Consider the following 26,093-nt stretch of genomic DNA (forward strand, 5'->3'; position numbering starts at 1 on the left):
CAGAAATGAAAGCTTGCAGTCCAAAGTAATTATGGAGATACATGATCTTCAGGAATTTCACAGATATTTGAGAGAAGTTTTTGACATCTCTGGGGTTTAGAATAGAGGTTCAACTAATGTTGCCTACATCTAAAGGGAAAGCAAATTTCCAGCTGACATCTGATTAAACATAGCAAATATGAAAAAGGTAAAAAACAACAATGTGGGTGGTTAAAGAGATTGCAGACTATCACCAGGCAAAACTTCATGGAGAAAACAAAGTGTAGAATGTTAGAAAGTAGTATGAATCTTTGTCCTAAAAGGTAGTCTTCAAGGGAGCAAAATGGGATACAAAAACAGTACCAAATTAGTGAAGTAAGGTTGAGATGGCCACAGTATTCCTTCTTCTTTCAATGCCTCATACACCCCAATGCCAATCTTTTAAATCTTTCCTTTGCAGGCTTTCTGCAACTTTGCGTTCATGTGCAATTATAAAAGTCAGATCATTGTTATTACTGCACACAATAAGGCATTGTGGGATGTAAAGAAAAAAAAAACTATCGCATTAGTCTAGAAAACAGTGGTAGCTCAACAAGTTGAGAGAGGTTGATGGATTTTGGTTGTGTTTTTCATATATAGACTTCACTTGTTGAAAACAGGATGAAAAGGATGAGGGGAAGTACCTGAAGAGTCATGGAAAATTCCCAGGTTTTTTCCTTGAGCAATTTGGTGAATGGCTGTGTCATTTATCTAGATGAAAAAGATTACCTTAATTGATAGAAGATTAGAGCTCTCCAAATAGAGATGCCTATGTATTTTTTTCCAGAAAGGGAGGGATACGAAGCAGGGAGGTACATATCTGAATCTAGAATTCAGTGTTGGGTATGATGGCTAGCAAAACTTCGGTTTCATTGTAGATGAAACTAGGCTGGCTATATCCTGATGAAATAATATGGCTAAGAGAAATATTGTTTTTGTTTTTGCTTATTTTTATGTTACGGAAAATTCCAGCACGTTTGTAGTCTTAGAGATACATACTCAAAGACACTAGAAACATGGCTAATTTTGTAAATTGCTTCTTCTCACTGAACTCATGGTAAATTTTTTTTAAATTTTTTTATTTTATTATTATTATACTTTAAGTTTTAGTGTACATGTGCACAATGTGCAGGTTAGTTACATATGTATACACGTGCCATGCTGGTGTGCTGCACCCATTAACTCGTCATTTAGCATTAGGTATATCCCCTAATGCTAACCCTCCCCACTCCCCCTACCCCACAACAGTCCCCAGAGTGTGATGTTCCCCTTCCTGTGTCCATGTGTTCTCATTGTTCAATTCCCACCTATGAGTGAGAATATGCGGTGTTTGGTTTTTTGTTCTTGTGACAGTTTACTGAGAATGATGATTTCCAATTTCATCCATGTCCCTACAAAGGACATGAACTCATCATTTTTTATGGCTGCATAGTATTCCATGGTGTATATGTGCCACATTTTCTTCATCTAGCCTATCATTGTTGGACATTTGGGTTGGTTCCAAGTCTTTGCTATTGTGAATAGAGCCCCAATAAACATACGTGTGCATGTGTCTTTATAGCAGCATGATTTATAGTCCTTTGGGTATATACCCAGTAATGGGATGGCTGGGTCAAATGGTATTTCTAGTTCTAGATCCCTGAGGAATTGCCACACTGACTTCCACAATGGTTGAACTAGTTTACAGTCCCACCAACGGTGTAAAAGTGTTCCTATTTCTCCACATCCTCTAACTGGCTAGCCATATGTAGGAAGCTGAAACTGGATCCCTTCCTTATACCTTATACAAAAATTAATTCAAGATGGATTAAAGACTTAAACACTAGACCTAAAACCATAAAAACCCTAGAAGAAAACCTAGGCATTAACATTCAGGACATAGGCATGGGCAAGGACTTCATGTCTAAAACATCAAAAGCAATGGAAACAAAAGACAAAATTGACAAATGGGATCTAATTAAAGAGCTTCTGCACAGCAAAAGAAACTACCATCAGAGTGAACAGGCAACCTACAAAATGGGAGAAAATTTTCGCAATCTACTCATCTGACAAAGGGCTAATATCCAGAATCTACAATGAACTCAAACAAATTTACAAGAAAAAAACAAACAACCCCATCAAAAAGTGGGCGAAGGACATGAACGGACATTTCTCAAAAGAAGACACTTATGCAGCCAAAAAACATGAAAAAAATGCTCACCATCACTGGCCATCAGAGAAATGCAAATCAAAGTAAATATTTCTTTTGTATTAAAGAATCAGCTGTTGCAACAAGTAAAAATTACTCTAAAACTTTTTCCTTCCTTCTTCATAGGCTGGCTTCCATACACAGCTCTTTATTTGACTGGATAATGCTTAATTAGAAGCTCTATCAACTTTAACCAGTCATGAGTGATCTTTCTTATTCAATTTCATTAAAGATTGATCCCAGTGATATATAATTAGTGCATTTTTAATTTATGACTTTGTCAATGTGCCTGTACATTTAAAATCTGCACTTGGGCCACCTGATATAATCATAATTATTTCTTTGTGTAGTCCCAAGTTTTCTAGTTCTAGAAATATTTGAAACTTCTCTAAAGTACAGCAAATTGATGGACATAATTTACTTTCTCAAACCCCAAGGCTAAAAATAATAGGTAAGAAACCACTCACGTAAAACTTCATTAAGCAGTGCAACATTTCTAAACCTGCAAATGAAATGAACACTTACTTGATTTCTACATAGCTGTATTTTAAAAGATTTTTTTGCCTCAAGATGTAAATGCTTTAATTCTATTCTGGGCGATGTGACACTCTCCTACAAGGAAGTGGTAAATTAAAACTCACTTGAACCATCTGAATGTGCTGCAGAGAGAAAAGAGTGGATACTGGTAAGAAAAGAAATTTAAAAAATCATTTACATGTGCAGATTACTTAGCTATGATGTGTTGGTTGTAACAAAGATTTTAAAAAGCATTAAAGAGGCTGGAGATTCAACAAGCATATCAGTAACACATCATAAGCCAGTGGCCAAAGAATATAGACATTTTAGTTTAGATTGTTTCAGAAATGCACTGAAGCACAATTGAAGGAGTGTAATTCTGGCACAGATAGCTAGGAAATGACACTAGCAGATGGATTGCACTAGTCTACAGCAATCAGAAATGAATTGCTCTGTGTGAATGGTTGAAATTTATATGTGCAACGGCTAAGAGATCCCTGCAGCCAGAGGCTTCAAAAAGATAAGACTTTTTGTCCAAGCAGCCCAAAATAAAATGTTAACTCTGTTGGTATCAATCAGTTACTTGCATGCACAATAATACTCTTGGGATGAACATCTTTAGACATAAGTGTCAACAATCAAGCTGATGTGCAGGTAGTGGATAACAGTGACTCATTTACAGGCATCTTCCCTCTACACCTCCAATCCTCCAAGTAGCAATAGAGTAGGAAAATCAGCAGCTTTTATTATTCTATTTCCCCAAATATTAACCTGACCCAAAGTTGTCATCTACTAAACTACAGCCAAATTGGCAAGTTTGAATGATGTGGCAAGTTTGGTTTGTTGTGGCTCACGTAGACAGCTCTTCCAGGGACAGAACTAGTATTCTTCAACCAAACTGGTAGGACTAGACTTTCTTTATATATAAAAAAAAAACCTAAGCAGAAGTTTCTGTATATACAGATAAATGGGAGCATGAAAAATGCTACTATGTTACAGAATTTGGCACACTAGTATTGGAGGAAGGAAAATATGACAAAGTTAAATGCAAGGAATGTTAATAATTTTACTAAGTATTAGAATTGTGTTCCTCAACCTCAATAGAAATAGGCTTTCTCTAAACAAAATTTCAGAGGCACAGAAGACTCAAGTTAACTAGATATATGGTTGCTATTATTTTTCTTGCACTAAGCAAATTAAAAAGGTCTTTAACAATTTAGTTCTTGACACAGACGAAGACTTGATTTAGATGAACAAGAAAAAGAGCATCTGAAATCCTTTAGCTTGTTTTGAGCTACTAATGAGTTTTTACTTCTCTCCATTGTAACTCTGCTAGGCTAGACTGAGGTGCCTTAATCCTGAGCCGCCAAGGTGCTCAAGTCCAGACGGCATCATGATGTATGTAAACAGCAACTCTGATTTTGTGTAGTTTACTTAACAGCTATATGTGACAGAAGGCAGTTTTGATTTTGGCTTTATTGCTGACTTTGGTAATCTTAACATTAGGAGTACTATGTAGCTACAGAAGATGACTAGATCATCACAGGTTATGGGAATTAATCCTGGATTCATGCCATCAAACTTTTGACAATTTCAGAGTATCACTTGGATTTTTAAAGCTTTATTTCAATCAGTATACACTGATACATATCCTTTATTTCTGCTTTGCTTAGAGAATAAATGCCTAAGGTAAAAGATTATTATCAAATGTTGAATTTTTCCCATGCCGTTGTTGATAGTTATTAAATCATCAATAAGTTTATGGATTATAGTTACAAATAGCAGGCTTTTACACACCTGAGTATATGATGTAAGTGCCATGATTTCATAAAAATAAAAATTATAAAATGAGACAAAATGTTTAATTTCAAACTTATCCATGTAGGTCTTATTTTTCTACTGCTGATAAAACTCAGAAAAAAATTATCTTTATTGGGAGACTAAATGAAAAGCCTAAAAAATTAAGATTGTCACAAAATTTAGTCACTTCTTATCAAAAACACACTTCTCCTCTATCATCATGTACACTACATTATTCAGGGATTAAATTTAGGAGTGACTTACTTTTTTTTTTTTGCCTAGATCCTTTTATTAAAACACATACTTAGGTTAGAATCATTCCTAATTCATCTTTTTTTCTCCAAATTTCAACACCCCAGAAAACAGAATGTGCCTTACAAATGATAGTATAATAGCTATTAGCCAGGGAGCAATAGTCATGGAGTTGTTACTTGCTCACATGTGAACTTGGTCATATCTGCGTATATGACTGTCACTTCAGTTGAATTAGGTACATTATTGGTGGTACGTTTGTGCTACTACACGTCAAGCAATACATTTCAAAGCAAGAGACATTGATAAGTCCTTTGAACAGAACCATTTCAAAGCAACTAGAATCCATGCATTGTGCAGGATTATGATTAAAGTTCAGATTAGGTAAAATACAGTATTGAGCACTTAATAAACATATAACATCCTCTGAACGCTCTGTAAGTAGATAAATGTTAAACAACAGCTACCATATATTTTCTTTAAAAAGAATCTTGAAAAATAAAAAACAAACACACAAATACCACAATTGAGGGCTTCAGACAGGTCACTTCTGGTTTACCAAACAATAATTTTCATATTGACATGTTAATATGACATCAATTTGTGAGAAATCTCTTTCTGACTTTGAATAGAATCACAGGTCCGATCTTCTAAGGACCTGTGATTAAACTGAAACAAAAGTGAAACTGAGTTTTGTCAAATAGAAGGGTATCAAAACTTGCAGGAGTGTGGGTCTGTAGCTGGGTAAAAAAATCCAGACATAAGTGTGGTAGAGCACTCAGGAAATGCAGCCTTACCAATAACTCTGAAAGCACAGAAGATGGTACTAGGTGGACATATGCATATCAATAGCTCTGAAAGTGCTGAAGAGTTTGAATGTGAAGCTGTAGAAATTTCTTGATGATATCTCAATATTTTATTTTTTTGTTATTTTATATGTATATGCAAGAGGGTTAAATAAAAATCTGTATTTAAAAACATCTAAAAGAGCTCTCCAATAAATATGAAAATTTCAAGTAACAAAAAAAGCAGTGTCACGTTTTATTGTGTTTTTCTTAATGGAACATAAAATAATGGTGATTCTTATAACTGATGGCACTTCAGATTTGGTAAAACTACAATTTTGAACATTTAATGAATGACAAAGACATAACATCCTCTGAAAAATCTGCAAGTAAATCAATCATTTTTAAACAATAGCTACCATATACTTGTATCTTCTCCTTGGGAAAAACTTTGGAAAAAAAAACGCGCACATATGTATCATAACTGAGGGTTGTGGACAAGTTACTTCTAGTTTACCAATTTTTATATTGACATAAAGTAGCACAGACTAGTTATTTCATTTAAAAAAACACACTGACAAATCTTTTCTCTATTACACTTATAAGACCTTTCACTTATATGCTTATACCTATATAGAAACACATAACTTGAGATTCTAGCCTATTTTTATTTTCTTGAAACTGTTTATCACCTGTGTATTATCTCAGTTTTTCCATTTTCCTGCCTGCTTCTTGATGTCTGCATTTGGGCCAATTATTGTTTCTCAGCATCACCAGCATGTGGACAAAAAATAAGATGAAAACTAAAGTCAGTTCATCTGGTAATTTAAGTTTTGTTAGAAGGACTGATAGGAGATAATGCGAGTAATGTCTATAGTGAAGTTATATGATTATTGAGGAATCTCAATTATTACTACCACTTTCCCCACAGATAACTGAGTTTTGTGTGCATATGTGTGTGTTTTCCTATGGAATAGAACATAAAGGAAAATTTTAAAGATACACAAACACATGTTCAAGCGTATAATACATATGTACTTTTAGTTTCATTTTGATAAAATTAATGAGATACAAATTTTATCATCAATTTCAGAGGTCTTTGTATCTAGTTCTTTATCAACTAAAATAATCACAAAAATTGGGCACTGAGTGAATTTGTCAGCTATGGATTTGTTTCTGAAAAAGTATTTCTACAGTATTCCTACACTACTCTGAAGACTCTACAGTATGCCATTTTTATTATTAAAAATAGAATTACAGTTGAGGAGAGAAGTGCCAGTGAATACTTAGAACTTCACTGGACCAAAAGCCTCAAAAAAGATGGAAAAATTCCAAAGGTATGCTTAGAAAATTACCTTTAATTATGTGAAAAAACAATGCTCCACAAATCAATCATTATTAAAAACAAAAATACTGATACACATCCAAAATGGTATCTCTTTTCTCAACTTAGTCTTGGAATATTTTTCATCAAAATTATTTATATGTACTTTTGCACTATTAATATTATGCTACAACAATTATGTTAATACAGTTTTCATTAACTGAGTTCAGTGAAACAGCCTACAGAAAATACCTATCTCTGGAATGTTACTCAAAAAGGCAAAGTGTACAATATTTAAAATATCTCTATATCAAACTGCTTTTTAAACTGATTTCTAGAAAAATCTGTTCCCTGTAAGTTATCATATTTTCTACATCTTTGTAGACAAGCATTTCTTCAATGGACAGCAACTTATAGCTATTCAGGCTGAATGCTGACTTGTTCTTAACAGCATTTAACATCTTTAGGGATGTTGTAACTGAGTCACTCAAAGAAGAACAAACTGGGAAAATGCGTGCAGTCCACAAACTCAGACATGTCTTGTTACCAGAGAACAGTTCCTCTGTAACTTTAAGATTCCAAACATCTAAGCATGACAGGAAACAGACTCCAAAGAATTGAAGTAACTTTATATCTGACAATGTTTTCACACTCTTTTTCAAGTTGTCTTGCACTCCAAATGCCATAGTTGCATACTTTAAGCATCTATTCATCTTTAAGCTTAAGGAACATACAAAAGAATGTGCAGGGAGGGCAGCTTTTGTTAGGATGTAAGAACCACTAATAATGCAGTTTTCCCCAACTGAAACATCAGGCCCCAATCTGGAATACTCCACAACTGAGCCAGGTGCCACAGAACATCTTGAATCCAGCATGCTTTGAATGATACAGGATGTTTTGCCAGAGCATTCTGGTATATCTGGAAAGATACTAAAAGTTATGGACTGTAAGCCGAGCTCCGACTTTAAACTGTTATCTGAGGTAAAGTAAAACAAATATTCTTCGGTTGTTCCAATGTGATAAAATTTGGAGTTATTAAGAACAACAACATTTAGTGAAGTTCCTTTAAGAAGATGAAATATTCTCTGCCTCATTTCTACCAACTCTGACTCTTCTTTAATGACATTTGATGTGTTTCTGGTGTACTCCACAGTTGCTCCAGGTCCCAAAGCCTGCAGAAAGTCACCATAGGCATCTATTTCACAGCTCAGTGTGCCTATTTTTTCATAAAAAGCAAGTAACATTTTTGCTGATTTATGATCCATATAAAATAGGCTATCTGTGTAGACATAGTCAGAGTCTAATTTAAGATCGGCAATGTCACCCCCAGCAAAGTCCTGTTGACAAAAATTTCCAGGTCTACACACAGCATTAAACTGATACATCTTTTCTATGCTGGGCTTATGAAGGAAACGATGGCAAGACCTGTATTCAAGGTCTCTATGTTTTAAATCATCAAAAGGATCTAAGACAAATACTCCATGTGTGGTACCTATCGTCAAACTAGAAGGATGAGCTAAAGCAGTAAAGCCAGGTTTGTCAAACCTAATAAACTCAAATTCTCCAATACTATAAAGTTCAATATCATCTGCACAGGTAACCAGAATTCCAGGATTCATATTTAAGGGGAAATCAATGTACATGGCTAGTTTTAATTCTAGCATCTGATAAATGGGGTTACCAAGAGGTAAAGCAGTGAAAATTTTTCCCAGAGCACTTGCATTTGGAAGTCGTTGACTGTAGCCACCTATAAAATTAAAACGAAATAACCATTTAAAAATGCAGTATTATTTATAAAATTTTCAAAACCCTGGGGTTTTATAACCCATAAGTTACAAATCAAAATATCTTTAAAGATATTTAATATATACCACTTGTTACTGCAAATCAGGAAAGAATAATGAAATCCAGATTAAAAATTCGAAGAGAAATTCTCTTGTTGCCATTTGATATAAGACAATTTTAAAAACTGTAGGTCAGGAAAAAATTTAAATATACTGTAGAATCTGTGAAATGTTTTGAATTACATGTATAACAAATAAGAAGGACCACGGCCCAAAACATGATGTTGCATCTACATTTGTTTTTTTTTTTTTTTTTTGAGATGAAGTCTTACTGTCACCCAGGCTGGAGTGCAGTGACGCGCGATCTTGGCTCACCGCAACCTCCGTGTCCCAGGTTCAAGCGATTCTCCTGCCTCAGCCTCCCGAGTAGCTGGGATTACAGGCACCTGCCACCACGCCTGGCTAATTTTTGTATTTTTAGTAGAGACAAAGTTTCACCATGTTGGCCAGGCTGGTCTCAAACTCCTGACCTCAGGTGATTCACCCAACTCGGCCTCCCAAAGTGCTGGGATTACAGGCGTGAGCCACCGCACCCAGCCTGTATCTACATTTTAAACAACAAATTTCAACCATGTTTAGACTTCTAATTAAGAATCTACTTCACAGAAGGCCGGGCGCGGTGGCTCAAGCCTGTAATACCAACACTTTGGGATGCCGAGGAGGGCAGATCACGAGGTCAGGAGATCCAGACCATCCTGGCTAACACGGTGAAACTCCATCTCTACTAAAAATACAAAAAATTAGCTGGGCGTGGTGGCGGGCGCCTGTGGTCCCAGCTACTCTGGAGGCTGAGGCGAGAAAATGGCGTGAACCCGGGAGGCGAAGCTTGCAGCAGTGAGCGGAGATCGTGCCACTGCACTCCAGCCTGGGCGACAGAGCCAGACTCCATCTCAAAAAAAAAAAAAAATCTACTTCACAGAAAATAAAAGTTATAGAAAACTAATATACTAATGCTAAAATACTTGCTTCTTTACAACATTTTGCTCAATGATGGACAGCATATACATAGGTTGTCCCATAAGATCATAATGGAACTGAAAAATTCCTATCACCTAGTGATGTTGGAGCCATTGTAAAGTCCTAGCACAATGCACCACTCAAGTGGTGATGCTGGTATAAACAAACCTGCTGTGCTGCCAGTTTACTAAACTACAGAACATACAATTATGTATACAGTATATAATAATTGGTAATAAATGACTATTTTACTGGTTTATGTATTTACTATACTATACTTTTCATTGTTATTTTAGAATAAATTCATATGATACATACAAAAAAAAGTTAAGCATAAAATGGCCTCAGGCAGGTCCTTCAGGAGGTATTTCAGAAGGCAGCATTGTTATCATAGGAGATGACAGCTCCTGAACTTTAGTAGGACTATAGAGGTCGTAGACAGTGATACTGATGATCCTGACCCAGTGTAGGCCTAAGCTAATATGTTTGTGTCTTCATTTCTAACCAAAATATTTAAAAAGTAAAAATAAAAACAACAAAATAAACCCTAACGATATAAAGAAAATATTTTTGTACAGCTGTACAGTGTTTGTGTTTTAAGCTGAGTCTTATTACAAGAGAGTCAAAAAAATTGAGAAGTTTATAAAGTAAAAATGTTATAGTAAGCTAAGGTTAATTTATTACTGAAGATCAATAATACCTGTAAAGCACTTGGCAGCACACAGTACATTGTTCAACAAAAGAGAGCTAATAAGTTTCTGTGTTTTTCTTTTCTCAAAGAGCAGCCAATAGTCAAGTTTAGCACTAAGAATTATCTATTTCCAAAAAATAAAAATAAAAAAAATTATCTAACTATGCATTTCCTGGTATCTAATTTAATTTTTACTAAACTGATAATAATTATTTTCTTAAATAAAATTGTAAATTAGATTTTTTTACACATTTTTAGGCTTCAAAGCAGAACTTGGATGCTTTACTTTGACATCATCTTTACAAAGAATCATTGTTTTGTATGTAAATCATAAGAATGAAAAAGTGCCTTGGAAGCCATGTAGATGAATAATTCTAAAATACCTGTCCCTGGACTGGTGTCAGTTCATGACAGTTTTCATTAGCCCCTTAACAAACATAGAAAAACAACAAAGGTTTTCATGTAACCAAAATTTTCACACAACTAAATGTATTCAATTTAAAAAGCTATTCTTTATTCTGAGACCACGTCCTTCCTACTTTTCTGTTTTAAAATGTCTTATTTTGTGTGTGTGATTTCTCTTTTATATATTTACTTGTCCACTCTGTATCTTGTCACATTTTCCTTTTATTTTTAAGCATTGTGGCCTCTGGCTACCAATAATCACACAAAAATGCAAGATAAAAACTACTGGCAAAAGTCCAGTAATGACAGTGTTAAACCACCCTTCCCTCAAAGCAAGAATCCCCATTAAGGGAGAAAGAGTGTTAGGAAAAATAGCTAATGCATGCTGGCTTAATACCTAGGTGATGGGTTGATAGGTGCAGCAACCAACCATGGCACACGTTTACCTATGTAACAAACCTGCACATGGACCCTGGAACTTAAAATACAAATTAAAATTAAAAGAAAAATCCCCACTAAAGTATTCCCGAGAACTATTCATATTTGAATGAGTTGTCTTAGGAAAATAATTTTCTATATACATACCCAAAACAAAACAATATTCATAAAAGATTGACGATATACGTGATCTACAATTTTACGAGTAAAATTTGTGAAAATCACTATACTACTTACAACCTAAAAAAAGTCATGAAAATCATAAAATATTTGTTTTCAAAGCAGAATAACTTCAAAGATTCTTTTAAAAAAGAAGGAAAGTGTTTGCAAGAAAGAAAAAAGTCTCTAAAGTATTAAAGGTGGAAGACTAAAAAGAAAATGTAAATTAGTAAAGTATAACGTTACCAGAGTGAATTAATAAGATGGTAAAAGAATTCCATTTATCTCCATATAGCTTTTCCAAACATTGAAGGGCACAAAGTGTTGATCCTCCATTTCCTTAAAAACAAAGTTAAAAAAGCACAATTTATTTAATAGAAACCTACTAGAACTTTGTCATGATGGTAAATTTAGGTGTTATGTAACCTTAAGGATTTGCCTTTCAGGAATAATTAAATAGATGGACATCAAAGGTATTGGCAATAGAACAAAATTAAAAACATCTCATAGCAAACAACCAATCAATAAATTAGCAATGAAACCCAGACAACAACCCTCAGTAATAAATGATGAGGTAATATTCTCCCCAAAATAGTAATAATAAGAAAGAAGAAATAATCAATTACACAATCTGTAACACTAGAAGACTGATAAATATAAACATTCATACAGAGTTACAAATCACAAAGCCCATTTAAATAATTCTCCCAAATGACACAATCAAAAACACAAGTTAGAGTTCCTTTCGAAAAAAGATTTTTAGAACTTGGATTCCCAAAAAAAAATCTTAAATATAACTACCACACTAGTTATCTTGGGCCAGTTACTTAACTCTTGAGTACCTCAGATTCTCATCTATGGAAATAATATCACGCCTGTAATCCCAGCACTTTGGGAGGCCGAGGCAGGTGGATCACGAGGTCAGGAGATACAGACCATCCTGGCTAACATGGTGAAACCCCGTCTCTACTAAAAAATACAAAAAAAAAAAATTAGCCAGGCATGGTGGCAGTCACCTGTAGTCCCAGCTACTCGGGAGGCTGAGGCAGGAGAATGGCGTGAACTTCGGAGGCAGAGCTTGCAGTGAGCTAAGATCACGCCACTGCACTCCAGCCTGGGCAACAGAGCAAGACTCCTTCTCAAAAAAAAAAAAAAAAGAAATAACAACAGTACTGACCTCATAGTTGTAAAGATTAAAATAATGTTGGCTAATTAGAATAATGCTAATGTCATAGTAATGTCATATACAGATATCTTATCTCTGGTATCAAGAGGCTTCAACTTTAAGTATCACATAGAAAGCAGCCTTCAGAAAAACAGCATTTATTCCTATCTGCAATGGACGGTCAAAGGGCAAAGTTGACCTAAACTAGGGTTTTCAAATATATGTATTATATTTAAGCCATGTGACAGTGTTCTTTTGCATTCTGCATTATGTCCCCAAAAGGTCAAGAGTATTTTTTCCCACTAATTTGCTTTCTTCACGTAAATTGCCGGAGGAACTCTGGAGTGGAGAGGACCTCAAGGGTTCTACTGATAAGGTCCAAAGGAGTATTCCTATCTGAATAGTGTGAATTTCATTAAAACTAATAAAATTATCTTTTAAGTAACATTCTGGAAGTTTTTCAAGGTAAGTCATAATGGGTAAGAACAGTTGCTATTCCTTTTATCTTTCTAAAAAAAGTCAATTTATGTTCAAATTTTAAAGTTTGTAAAGCTGTGGGTAGAGATATGCAGCTTATACACTGTAAGTCACAGAAACCTTTTCTTCAATGATTATTCTGCTTAGGACCTATATTATAAAACTGACCATAAAGCGCGTACCAATTTTGGCTCCAGCAGGATCTACAAAAACGTGATATTGAACTCCAAGGGGTAACTCCTTTCTTTTCAGCTTTTCTGACAGCTGTTGGTTGTAAGCAAGTTCCTGTTTTTCATCAGCCGCTGTTATTGCAACTATGTCCCAGAATTCTCCAGGTGCTACAAGTTTGCCTATTTGGAAAAAGCAAGGAAATGACAACAAAAATTATCAGAATTTTCTAGTTGCCACAGGTTTGCCTATTTAGAAAGATGAAAAAGAAGGTAACATCTATTATCATCTTCCAAAATGTATCTTTGGCTTTTGAAAGTTAGGGAATAATTAGTGGTGCATTAATATGATTCAAAATAGTTATAATGAGGACTGTTCACAAGTTCCTTTTTTTATTTTAGCTCACTCCCTCCTTTTATGCTTTGCAATCCAATTATACATTCTGAATGACATAATGTTTCTTGATTAAGAGAGCGACTTTTAACTTGCCAAAGACTATTGCCTCAATTCTTCAATAAGAAGAGGAGATAAACATAAACAAATCTCCAGCTTTGCAAATCAATTCTTATGTATCAGGGACACTTGGTGTTAGGTGACTAAGAAAGACACAACCCAAAGATCCCTTCCCTCAATGTTGCTGTTTATAAATGTGGGTACTTTATTTTCTATTACTTTAAGATGAACCATGCAAACTTACATAGGCTGTTAGAATATAACATAAAATTCTGGATAACAGAAGGTCCCAACTCTCTGATGACATCTTTAAAAGACAGTGTGCACTTTTAGTAGACAGTTGGAATCTCTTTATTGATAAACAAAATGATTTAGCGTTTTAGTTAACAAACAGAACTTGTCAGCTAGAATCTAATAGTCCTGAATGTTTTACTGTTATCCAAGAATTAGTCCCAGTATTTTTTAAGCAGTCACTGCAACACAAATATAATCACTTTTATTAGACAGGTGTACAGGGATTAAGTGTCATAGCCAATTTTTTGATAACAAATTTCTTCCTTTTAATTTTTAATCCATAATTCCTCCATGTTCTGTTACTCCCTCAACAAACGTTTACATTAGAGAAGTAGATGAACGTAATGTAAAGCGTGAAGTAGATAGGGGGCTGGCATCTACTCATAAAGTTCAAAATACTGTGCTTCATATCTTTTAGATTTATTTAAAGCAACTTTTATTAATGAGCTAATGAATGCATAACTTCACTAGTCAGATTTTCTTCTTCTTCCTCCGCCCTCATTTTTAATATCTATACTACTAAGAATAAAGTAAGCAACAAGCATGTCAAGCAGGGACAGTGAAAAGAATAAACTCAAAAGGATTATTAGCTAGCTACTCCTGGGGAGCGTCATAGGCCTGCAGATGAGAAGTAAACGGGAAGTGACAGTCCAGCAAACCTCCTGGCACGTAAAAGCACCCTCCCTCTGCATTGCCCAGGAGAACTCGGGTGCCTTCTCTGGTACCTCTCAGCTCGGAAAACCTCCGCAATTTTCGCTGGGTGGCTTCTCGCAGCGATACTTCCGGAGGGTCCCTAGCAGCTGCCATAGCCCCACCTTCTCTGAGACCGCGCCGCACAGCACGCATGCGCCCTGGGGTGCGCCTCCGCCCGGTTGTTTCTGACCCGCCCCCTCCGTGCGTCGCCCACGTAACCACGCCTCCGGAGCGCCTTGGCTGGCGCCCGGAAAACCATGATGTGGAGAATTTGGTTGTTGTCTTGTTTCTCTAGCAACGGTCTCAGGATCAGATGGCCACCCAGCGATTTGTCTGACTGTGTTGGGGCTGGGCCACTTGTCTCCAACTCATAAGGGCTTGCAGCCCAGTTGACTCGGTGAGTGGTTCAGTTTGGGTGACAAAATTGTTAGAACCGACCCGCTAAGGATAAGGCGAAACTACATTCTAGCTTCCCAGCTTTCACATCAAAGGCAGTTCGTCCTAACTGGTGGTTTGTTTCAGCCTGGAGCAGTTCCCCAGGATAGCCTGATAGAAGATCTCCGCCATCTCTCCTTTCCCCCGCCACCCCGGGCCATCTGCCCCCAACCCTGGGTCATGATACATACACAGTCTGAATATTTAAAATCTCTGCTCTTTCTAGGAACCTTAAGTTTGTGGTTCCTAGAGAGTGAGCCACCCCACCCCTCTGTTTTTTCTTTGTAGGCTACACACGACAGCCTCTCAGATAGTGTCTTTGAAAGTTGTATAAAATTCAGTCCGCAACCAGGCTCCAAATATTTTTGGTATTTTGGTTTCTTCTCTGTCATTCTTTTGTATATGCAGATTAATCTAGAATGTTCAATAACATTCTTATTCCTAAGTCAGCCTTTTTAGGTGTATTTTGGGTAGCTATATAGAGGTGTTCCTGTTATAGAACACGAGGTTTCTTGGTTTTACAGACCACTTCATCTTTACACAAAATAAAACTGAATCAGAGAATAGTGAGTTAGTCAAGGTATCACAATTAGTAAGTAATAAAAGATTTAAGAAATATATTTCAATCCCAAACCCAGAACTTGTGCTATTTCACCATACCGTTTGATTTTTTGAGAAGATTTCTCTGTATCAACGTCTTCATTAGGTACGTAGACATTCAGGGCACCATAAACTCTTGTCATAAATTTACTTAGTTTTTCTTCTCCGACTTGTTATACAATCGTGTTCTAATAGTGGAAGCATTTGGATAAAATGGCAGATTAGATTACTCTTTCATAGTTTTACATTTAAAACTTCATTAATTAAAAAAACAGTATCTTATTGAAGAACATTTAGAAAATAGAGACTTGAGTGAAAGTAACCAAAGGAGAAAGTAGCGAGAGAAGGTCAGAGAGAGAACAAAGGGCCATAAGAAGAATTTCGGTTTTTACTCTTGAGGGAAACAAAGCCATTGCAGGGTTTTGAAGTGTCTTGGCTTATGTTTAAAGAGATCACTCGGAGATAGGAGAATAGATTATAATGGGGGATGAGGCAATGATAGAAGCAGGGAGACTTCTTTGGAGGCTACTGCAGTATTGCAGGTGAGAGCTGGTGAAGGCTCGACCAGGATGGTAGCAGTGGGAATGGTGAGAAGTTGGTCAGATTCTGGATATATTTTTAAGACAAAAACAATAAAATGTGCTGATGGAATTAATGGGTGTGGACTGTAAGAGAAAAAGAGGAGTCAAAATGACTGCCTTGGGATGGATTGGCCATCAATTAAGATGGGTAAGTTTCCGACTGAGGAAGGTTTTTGGGGTAATAGGGTCCAGAATTTGGTTTTGGACATGTGGAATAAAGAGACATGTGTATGCAGTGAATATGTAATGGAAGTTTGTGTGTGTATGTGTCTGTATGCATTATACATACGAGTCTAGAATTCAGGAGAGAGGTCTGGGCTAGAGATACAATTTTGGGAATTGTCAGCAAGAAGATAGAATTAATTTTAACTGGAACTAGGTGAGGTCCCAAGGGAGTGAAGGTCAGCAGAGCCTATATGTTTGGGGTCTGTATATTCTAATAAGGTGAAATAAAGAAGGAAGAAGTAACCAAATAAAAAATCCAGTGGTAACAATTGTGAGGAGACAAACAGAGTGATGTGTTAGATTCTATCTTACAGAATATTAAATAGAGTATTTCTTGGATCTGGGACGGTATCATACAGAATATTAGAGTATTTCTTGGATCTGGGAAGGATGGCCATAGAAATGGGATATTATTTTTTCTCAATATGACTATATCATGCAATCAAAATTTGCTGGAAATAAATATACCATATTATCAGCTATGGCTTCTGTTTTCTTTCTTTCCTCAAATTTTTATTAATATTAATTTTTAGTAAAAAAAATTAAAAAATACTATATACATGAGTAGGAGTAAATTTCCGTGGCAGTTGATTGTTGGAGGCAAAAACAGTTTAGGGATTTTATTTAAGTTCATAATCAGTATAATAAAACAGTGTGATATGACTGTTTAACATCTTAAGCTACCAGAGTATTATTATACTAGAGAATTCGCCACAGGGTTTTTCCAGGTATTTATCAGAATGTTATTTTACCAGAGTAAAATATATCAATCCAGCCAAGCTGTAAGCCCATTAATTCTGCACAAATCAAACACACAGGAAATAATCTGTTTAGTTTTGGATTCCACATTTTTAAAAAGATGTTGAACATACTAGACTATAATAAATTGAAAAATTATATTCTGTGGAGGCATTTGGGCTTTTTATTTCTAGGAGGAGAGTAGAGAGTATCTGAAGAGCTGCCATAAGGAAGAATGAGATAGATTTTTTAAAGCAACTTTATTGAGGTACAGATTTAGAACATTTTCATCCCCCCATTAAAATGTCTTCCAACCCATTTACAGTTAATGCCAGTTACACTGTTTTTTTATTACTACAGGCATAACTATGACTGTTGTGTGGAAATTATAGAGAAGAATGTTTTAATTTTCCCCCCTTCTTTATATGAGGAAGTTGAAGCCAAATGAATAGGGTCCTGGATTATATACTGTGGAGCTCGTAGTGCATGCTGTGGTCAGGCCAAGCTAGGGCTGTACTTGTTTCCAGTCCTTGTGCTTCATGGCTCTGTTTAACCACTGTTTCCTCCTGTTACCCTTCCTGACATGCAACAAAAGCAAAAATTGTCTTTTTGCAGTTTGTTTTATTTCGATTTATTTACTCAGCTAGCCTGTTCTCAATTTATTTCTTAAATATTTTTTTTCTCACTATGCCCTGTTGGAGGAACCCTCACACCCCTCAACTTTCTGTAGTGCAGAGAAACATTCTCCCACCCCTGAACTTTTATTATACTTCCTCCCTTAGTATTTTGTAGATTTTTTTTCCAAATGGAGTTCCCCAGTAGTGTAATCATAATCTACTTTGTCCAAATACCAGGATGAGGTTTCGGGGAGGGGAAAGGGATAGGGAGAGGGCAAGTGATTGAAGAATATAAATTAGTAGAGTCAAGAATTAAATTTTAATTAATGTAATACAATATTTATGACACTTAAGAAAAAGGTATTAATGGCTTAATTTTAGGAGATCCAAAATCTGTTCTATGAAAGCTAACCAAGGAATGTTTTGGGCTAGAAGAAATATTTGTCGTGCTAATTTCTTTATTAAGAGGTTGTGATTTCTGTGCAGATTATTTTCTGTGAATGTTTTTATTAATTTTGGCTGTTTAATATCCATCTTCTGGCTCACCACCTTTTAGTTTTTTCAGGCTTATGCTTTTGCAGTCTCCAAGTTGGAATAAAAGTAAAAATTGAAAAATGATGTCTCACAAAAGCTTTTTTTCTGAACAGAAGTATATAACCTTCTAAAATTTAAAAAGCCAATATATTTAAAGAAAAAAATGTTATAATTACAAATGAATTCTGATTCCTTGTTCTGAATGACTTTTCATGTCATTTGAAAACATATAGAATATGCCATTAAAATCTAATGTTTTGTGCCACCAAGGTTATTTATATGAAGTTATAAATGCACTATATTCTGTGTTCATTTTCCAGGACACATGTACTAGTCTGACTGTTCTACTAGACTCTCCCCTTCTTAACTTTTAAAATATATTTTTTCTGTGATATAAAATCATGGCAATTCTTTTATATTTTTAGAGACAGGATTTTTATTTTTAGAGACAACCTTTCACCCATGCTGGAGTGCAATGGCAGATCATAGCTCACTCCTGGACTCAAGCATTCTCTTGCCTTGGCCTCTCAAAGTTCTGGGATTATGCAGGCATGAGTCACTGCACCGGCCCATGGCAATTCTTTATTAAAACAGTCGTTACTTAACAAATCTGTTATCCAAATAAAAAGTATTTAAAAAATATAATTTCTTTATTTTGTTAATAGAGATGCACTTAATATGTTGCAGACATTCTAAACTAAAAATAGTTTGTAATCACAATATGTATAAAATGTTACTGATTAGAATCCTTACAATTAGATTTTCTAAAAACTAAGACTTTTTATTCTTTTTTTATGATTTGATTTTATATGCAGATAACAGCTGTTGTGATAATTCTGGAGTCTAGTATTCAGATTTCCATCTAATATTATAGTTCATGCTTATAAAATAAATTACTTTCATGTAGACCATCAAATCTAATATTTTAATATATTACTTAAAATAATGATGATCTGTCTTCCAAGTATCTAAAAGCTTCAGTGAATAAGTGTTAAGTCTAAAGGTAATTAGTACACTCAGCAAAGACTTTCTTTGAAAACTTTTTTCCCAATATTTATTATGTATCACATTTGGAAAAGAAATAAATATACAAAATAAATAATTTTTACTTCTTAATATTTAATTTAAATATTCATGAGTTATAACCTTGTACAGTTACACTTAATGTGTTTGCCATCAAAGTTGGGAGTGAAGATGTGATATAACTGATGTGCATTTTATTTTATAGACATGGTTTATATAGTGCAATTAAAATGTAGGATAATTTTTAAATTGGTACTTTAGTTGATACAAACTAAGGAAAAGTTTACTGATAATGGTACTGATTTATTTTTAACTGCAGAATTTCTTTGAAACTGTGGTTGGAGACTTGATACGTTCTGTAACATGTTGCTATACTTAATTTGCCTTTGAACATTATATTATTATTTGAACTTGATAATTTACAAATGTGTATATACATTTCACAAAATAGTTATAAAATTATCAAAGTCTAAAATGAACGAAAGTGACTAGATTCCTCCTCTATGTGCATATCTTAAATTTGCAACAAGTGGTAAAGGGCTTCTAACTTGGTAGAGGAGAATATATCAATTGTAGTGGTTTTTAGCTTCCCTTGGTAGGCAATAGAATCATATGGGCCCATAGCTGCAATGATATGATTCAGGGGACATGCTCTGGGGCCTGGTCATTTGAGTTATTCCAGTTTTCAGATGTACAACATAAATAAATAATGAGAAACAAAACTGAAATGCTGCATGTGGTAGTTAAAACAAAATATAAAAAATCCCCACTTTTCCATAATGATTGGAAAGTTCGACAGAATATGTAGCTGAATAATATAAATAACTGACACATACGTTATATTCTGAATATAGAATACTAGTTTTTTCTGTAATTTATTAATCATGTTAATCTTTCCTTTTAATAGCAATAACCAGGTATTATTATGTTCTGTTTTGTAATTTTTAAAAATATTAAGGTTGTTTATATACTGGCAAATACATATTGTTGGCAGAGGTGAATATTAATAGAGAAAATGAATGTAAATTAATATAGTGTATGGGGAAGACTGCTTATAAGACTAAATTATTTTAGTGTTCATATCACATCAACTAAAAAGAAACCAGTTGAGAAGATTTTAAAATATTGAATACATATAAAACAAAAATCAGTAAAGAGGAACTGAAAAATATGTTTTTAGACACATATTTTGGATAAGATTTGGTATTTGAGAGGAATACAAGAATTGGGAGAGAGGATGACAGGTAAGGGCTGAAAAGAAACTACCTGTTGGGTGCTATGCTTACTTCTTGGGTGACAAATTCACTCATACTCCAAATTGCAGCATTATGCAATATACTTTTGTAACAAACCTGCACATGTACTCCCTGATTCTAAAATAAAAGTTGGAAAAAAATTAACTCTGAATGTCCTAACAGATAAGGAAAGGATACATTTTGGAGTAAGATTTATTATTGCATGGTAAAAGTAACCACAGAGAGTATATGGAAAGACCTCCCCACTCTTCACTAAACATGTGAACTACAGGTTAATGGTTAGATGCTTTACATTATAGAAGAACCTACATATAATCTGAGTAGAGTATTTATTTTTTATAGAGACTATAGATCTTTATGGACTCTTCTGGAATGAGATAATGATAAAATATGCCCCTCCTCCCAGAATATTTGAGAATATAATTAAGAATTACAATTTTCTTGAAAACTAAGTTACTATATTTGTTACTTTTCTCATATTTACTTTGGATTAAATTTGCTGCTCTTTTTCAAGTTCTAGAAATGGCAGCTTATATGATTCATTTTAGATCTTTGCTCTTTTCTAATATATGTATTCAGTGCTATGAATTTCCTTTTAAGCACTGCTTTTACTATATCCCACAAATTTTGCTAAATTTTACATTTTATTTTTATTAGTTCAAAATATCTTTAAATTTTTATTGACCTATGTGTTACTTAGAAGTGTGTTGTTTATAAATCTCCCAAGTATTTTGGAATTTTCCAGCTGTTTGCCTGTTATTGATATCTAGTTTAATTCCATTGTGGTCTGAGAGAAGACGTTGCATGGCTTCTGTTCTTTTGAATTTGAAAAGGCATGTTTTATGGCCCAGAATGTGGTCTGTCTTGGTGAGTGAATGCTCCATGTGAGCTTGAAAAGAATGTATATTCTGTTGTTGTTGGATGAATTAAAATAAAACTAGTTGCTATTATTATTTTGGACAAATTATTCAACTAAGAATAAGAAAAATAAGAGATTTTTATTTTATCCTCACTTGTTCCTTTCCCAACACTCTTTCTTAACATAGATATGAGTATCTGACCTATATCATTTCTCTTCTCTCAGAACTTCTTTTAACATTTCTTACAAGGCAGGCCTACCAACAACAAATTACTTCAATATTTATCTAACAGAATTTATTTCTTTTTCACTTTTAAAGAATAATTTTGCACCATACAGTGTCCTTGATATAGTTTTTTAAGCATATATTTTATCTCAAATTGTTACTGGAACTAGGCATTCAATTAATTTTGTAGAGCTTACTGTATTAGTCTGTTTTCATGCTGCTGATAAAGACACACTCAACACTGGGTAATTTATAAAGAAAAAGAGGTTTAGTGGACTTACAGTTCCATGTGGCTGGGGAGGCCTCAGAATCATGACAGAAGGTGGAAGGCATATCTTACATGGCGGCAGACAAGAGAGAATGAGAAGCAAGTGAAAGGGGTTTCCCTTTATAAATTCTAGGTCAGTGAGTTTTTTTTCTCTTAACACTTCAAATATTTCACTCCACTATCTTCTGCCTGCATGGTTTCTGATAAGTCAAATGTCGTTATTATCTGTGATCCTTTATAAGTAAGATTTTTAAAAAATTCTTTGGCTTTTTCCAAGATTTTTTTTTTACCTTTGATTTTCTGAAGTTTGTATATTAAATATCTAGGTGTGAGGTTGTTTTTTTAATTTTCTTACATTTATCCTACATGATGTTCTCTGTTTCTTGAATCTGTGGCTTAGTGTCCAATGTTACAGTAAATTGTCATTCATTATTGTTTTAAATACTGCTTTTATTCCTTTCTATTTTTTCCTTTTTTGGCATTTTTATTACACGTATGTTACACCTTTAGAAGTCCCACACTTCTGGAATATTATGCTTTTTTTTCAGTCTTTTTTTTCTCTTTGGTTTTTAGTTTTGAATGTTTTTGTTGACATATCCTCAAAGTCAGAGATTCTTTTATCAGTCATGTCCTGTCTACTAATGAGCCCTTCAAAGGTATTCTTCATTTCTGTTATAATGTGTTTGGTCTCTACCATTTCTTTTTTATTCTTTCTTAGAATATCTGTCTCTCTACCTACATTATCCATCTGTTCTTGTATGTTGCCTACTTTTTCTATTAGAGCCATTAGCATATTAATCCTAGTTGTTTTCAATTCCCAGTCTGATATTTCCAACATCCCTGACATCTGTGTGTCTGTTCCTGATGAGTTTCTGTACTGCCTGTCTGTTGCTCCAATTTTGTGGTCAGCAGTTTACCCTATGACCTTACTTTGTGTAGCTAAGAAGAGTTGTTGATTTTTAGTTTCTTCAGCTTTCTAATGTGTTGTTAGGATGGAGTGACTACTCCAAGCTCCTTACATGCCATACTGGAAACTGCAGGTCCCTTGATACACTTTTTGAAGCATATATTTTATCTTGAATTGTTAATGGAACTAGGCATTCAATTAATTTTGTAGTGCTTACTGTGTTAGTCTGTTTTCATGCTGCTGATAAAGACACACTCAACACCGGGTAATTTCTAAAGAAAAAGAGGCTTAGTGGACTCACAGTTCCATGTGGCTGGGGAGGCCTCAGAATCGTGGTAGAAGGTGGAAGTCACATCTTACATGGCAGCATACAAGAGAGAATGAGAACAAAGAAAAAGGGGTTTCCCCTTATAAAACCATCAGCTCTCATGAGACTTATTCACTACCACAAGAACGGTATGGAGAAAACTGCCACCATCATTCAGTTATCTCCCACTGGGTCTCTCCCACAGCAAGTGGAAATTATGGGAGCTACAATTAAGATGAGATTTGGGTGGGGACACAGCCCAACCATATCATTAAGTGCCAAACACTGTTCTAAACCCTTTAGGTTGACTCATTTCGTCCTCATAACAATTCTATGGGCTGTTATTATTATCTTCTTTTTACAGATAAGGAAACTGAGGCACAGGATACATAATTTACTTGAGATCACCAATCTCAGAACAACTTACATTTCATTTCCTTTTTCTGTACTTAGTTTATAGGGTGCTTGAAAAATAAAATGAACTTGTCATAACCAGTAGAATGTGGCTGAGGAGACGCTTCAGTTGAACCTAAGCCTTAGGAAGTTTGGACAGGTTCTGCTTTTATGCTTTGGGAGCCCTTAAGCATGTAGAAAGTCTGGCTACCCTATTTCAGACACACATGGATAGATGACATGGAGAGGACAGGTCAACATAGAGAGGTCCTGAGATAGTATGGAAAGAAAGACTGGTTCATCTCAGCATTCCAGCTGAACCTAACCTTCCAGCAGTTCACTGGAGGAGTGAACTAACTGATGCTTCAGCCACTGTCAGTTGGAGAACTGCTTACTTCAACTGAGTCAACACACAGAATCTTCAGAGTAACAAAATGATGGTTATTTTAAGCCAATAAATTTGGAGTGATTTGTTACACTACATAAATAATTGAAAAATAAACCTTTTTTGTTGTTTTGCAAGAGATTATTGGCTGTGGAGAATTAAAAATAAAGGAATTTACAATAGATTTCTACCAAAATGGGAGAGACTTTGTCATTTGTACTTAGAAGTCTTTTAAAGGTTCCTTCCCCGTAGTTTGCTATTTCTCTGAGGAAAGGAAAAGACAGACATGTGTATGAAAGAGACATTTATTGAAACCTGACTCAGTTCTAGTTCAGGTCCTATGGAAAAATTTGAAAAACTACCTAACCATAAAACAAGTTTTCTGTTCACAGGGTACATATAATTTAGTGGAAAACAGGGCCATTAAATAATAACATATATAAATATGTAATCACTAAATTGGGGATGTGGGGATAGAATCAGAGTCTAAATAATGACTAGACAATAATTTGCCAAAGAAGGTTACACTGAGAGAGAAGTGTGACATCCTAAGATAGCAGGTTAGCACATTTCATTAACTAAGAAGCCAGGGTTCTTAATAGTTTGGATTTTTTAAATTTTTGCTTTAAGTTCAGGGATAGATGTACAGGTTTGTTACATAGGTAAACTTGTTTCAGGGTAGTTTGTTGTACAATTGATTTAGTCACCTAGGTGTTAAGCCTAGTGCCCATTAGTTATTTTTCTTAATCCTCTCCCTCCTCTCACTCTCCTCCCTCTAGTAGGCCCCAGTGTGTTGTTCCCCTTTATGTGTCCATGTGTTTTCATCATTTAGCTTCCACATATAAGGGAGAACATGCAGTATTTGGTTTTCTATCCCTGCATTTTTTCTGCTAAGGATAATATCCTCCAGCTTTATCCGTGTTCCTGTAAAGGACATGGTCTCATTCTTTTTATGGTTGTATAGTATTCCATGGTGTAAATGTACCACATTTTCTTTATCCAGTCTACCGTTTATGGGCATTTAGGTTGATCCATGTGTTTGCTATTGTGAATAGTGGTGCAGTGAACATACGTATATGTGTCTTTATAATAGAACAATTTTTATTGCTTTAGGTATATACCCAGTAATGGGATTGCTGGGTCAAATGTTGTTTCTGTTTTTAGGTCTTTGGGAAATTGCCACACTGTCTTCCACAATGGTTGAACTAATTTACACTCCCACCAACAATGTATAAGTGTTCCTTTTTCTCCAAAACATCACCAGCATCTGTTATTTTTTGACTTTTTTTGTTGTTTTTTAATTTTTATTTCAATAGTTGTTGGGGTACAGGTGCTATTTTGTTACATGGATAGGTTCTTTAGTGATGATTTCTGAGATTTGAGTGTACCTGTCACCCAAGCAGTGTGCACTGTACCCAGTATGTAGTCTTCTATACCTCGTGACCCTCCCAACCTTCACCCTTGAGTCCTCAAAGTACATTATATCATTCTTAGGCCTTTGCATCCTCACAGCTTAGCTCACACTTATATGTGAGAACCTATGATATTTGGTTTTCCATTCCTGAGTTACTTCACTTTGAATAATAGCCTTCTGTGCTCCATCCAAGTTGCTGCAGAAGACATTGTTCTGTTCCTTTTTGTGGCTGAGTGGTATTCCATGGTGTGTGTGTGTGTGTGTGTGTGTTTATAAACATATACCTATATATATATATCTATATATCTCTCTCACATTTTTTAATCCACTAATTAGTTGATGGGTACTTAGGTTTGTACCATATCTTTGCAATTGTGAGTTGTGCTGCTATAAACATGTATGTGCATGTGTCTTTTTTATATAATGAATTCTTTTCCTTTGGATAGATACCCAGTAGTGGGATTGCTGGATCAAATGGTAGTTCTACCTTTAGTTCCTTAAGGAATTTCCATACTGTTTTCCATAGTGGTTATACTAGTTTACATTCGCACCAGCAGTATTCCCTTTTCACCACATCCAAGACAGCATCTATTGTTTTTTGACTTTTTAATTATGGCCATTCTTGCAGGAGTAAGGTTTTAATTTACATTTCCTTGATGATTAGTGATTTTTTTTTTTGCTTATAATAGTCATTGATT

General features: G+C 34.9%; 2 protein-coding genes across 5 annotated transcripts in view; one reads left to right on the forward strand and one right to left on the reverse strand.

Moving 5' to 3' along the window:
• Positions 1-5,784: 5,784 nt before the first annotated feature.
• On the reverse strand, positions 5,785-14,808 carry FPGT (fucose-1-phosphate guanylyltransferase). Of its 3 annotated transcripts, none has more exons than XM_004025982.4 (4): positions 14,660-14,808; positions 13,202-13,369; positions 11,624-11,716; positions 5,785-8,630 (listed from the first exon to the last, which is right to left on the reverse strand). In XM_004025982.4, the coding sequence occupies exons 1-4, from the start codon at positions 14,778-14,780 to the stop codon at positions 7,189-7,191; spliced, it is 1,824 nt and encodes a 607-aa protein (XP_004026031.4). In that variant the 5' UTR covers positions 14,781-14,808; the 3' UTR covers positions 5,785-7,188. The 3 variants fall into 3 exon arrangements, with proteins under 3 accessions (XP_004026031.4, XP_055222180.2, XP_018875410.2); XM_055366205.2 differs by having other exon boundaries at positions 14,630-14,788; XM_019019865.3 differs by having other exon boundaries at positions 7,647-7,813.
• Positions 14,809-14,832: 24 nt separating this feature from the next.
• Positions 14,833-26,093, forward strand: part of LRRIQ3 (leucine rich repeats and IQ motif containing 3) — a 172,014-nt gene continuing 160,753 nt past the window's right edge. For both annotated transcript variants that reach the window (XM_063697669.1, XM_063697672.1), the window contains exon 1: positions 14,833-15,024. The gene's annotated coding sequence lies outside the window, so the exon portion shown is untranslated. The remainder of the gene's footprint in view (positions 15,025-26,093) is intronic.

Source organism: Gorilla gorilla, chromosome 1 (genome assembly GCF_029281585.2).
Source record: "Gorilla gorilla gorilla isolate KB3781 chromosome 1, NHGRI_mGorGor1-v2.1_pri, whole genome shotgun sequence".
NCBI classification, from domain to species: Eukaryota; Metazoa; Chordata; class Mammalia; order Primates; family Hominidae; genus Gorilla; species Gorilla gorilla.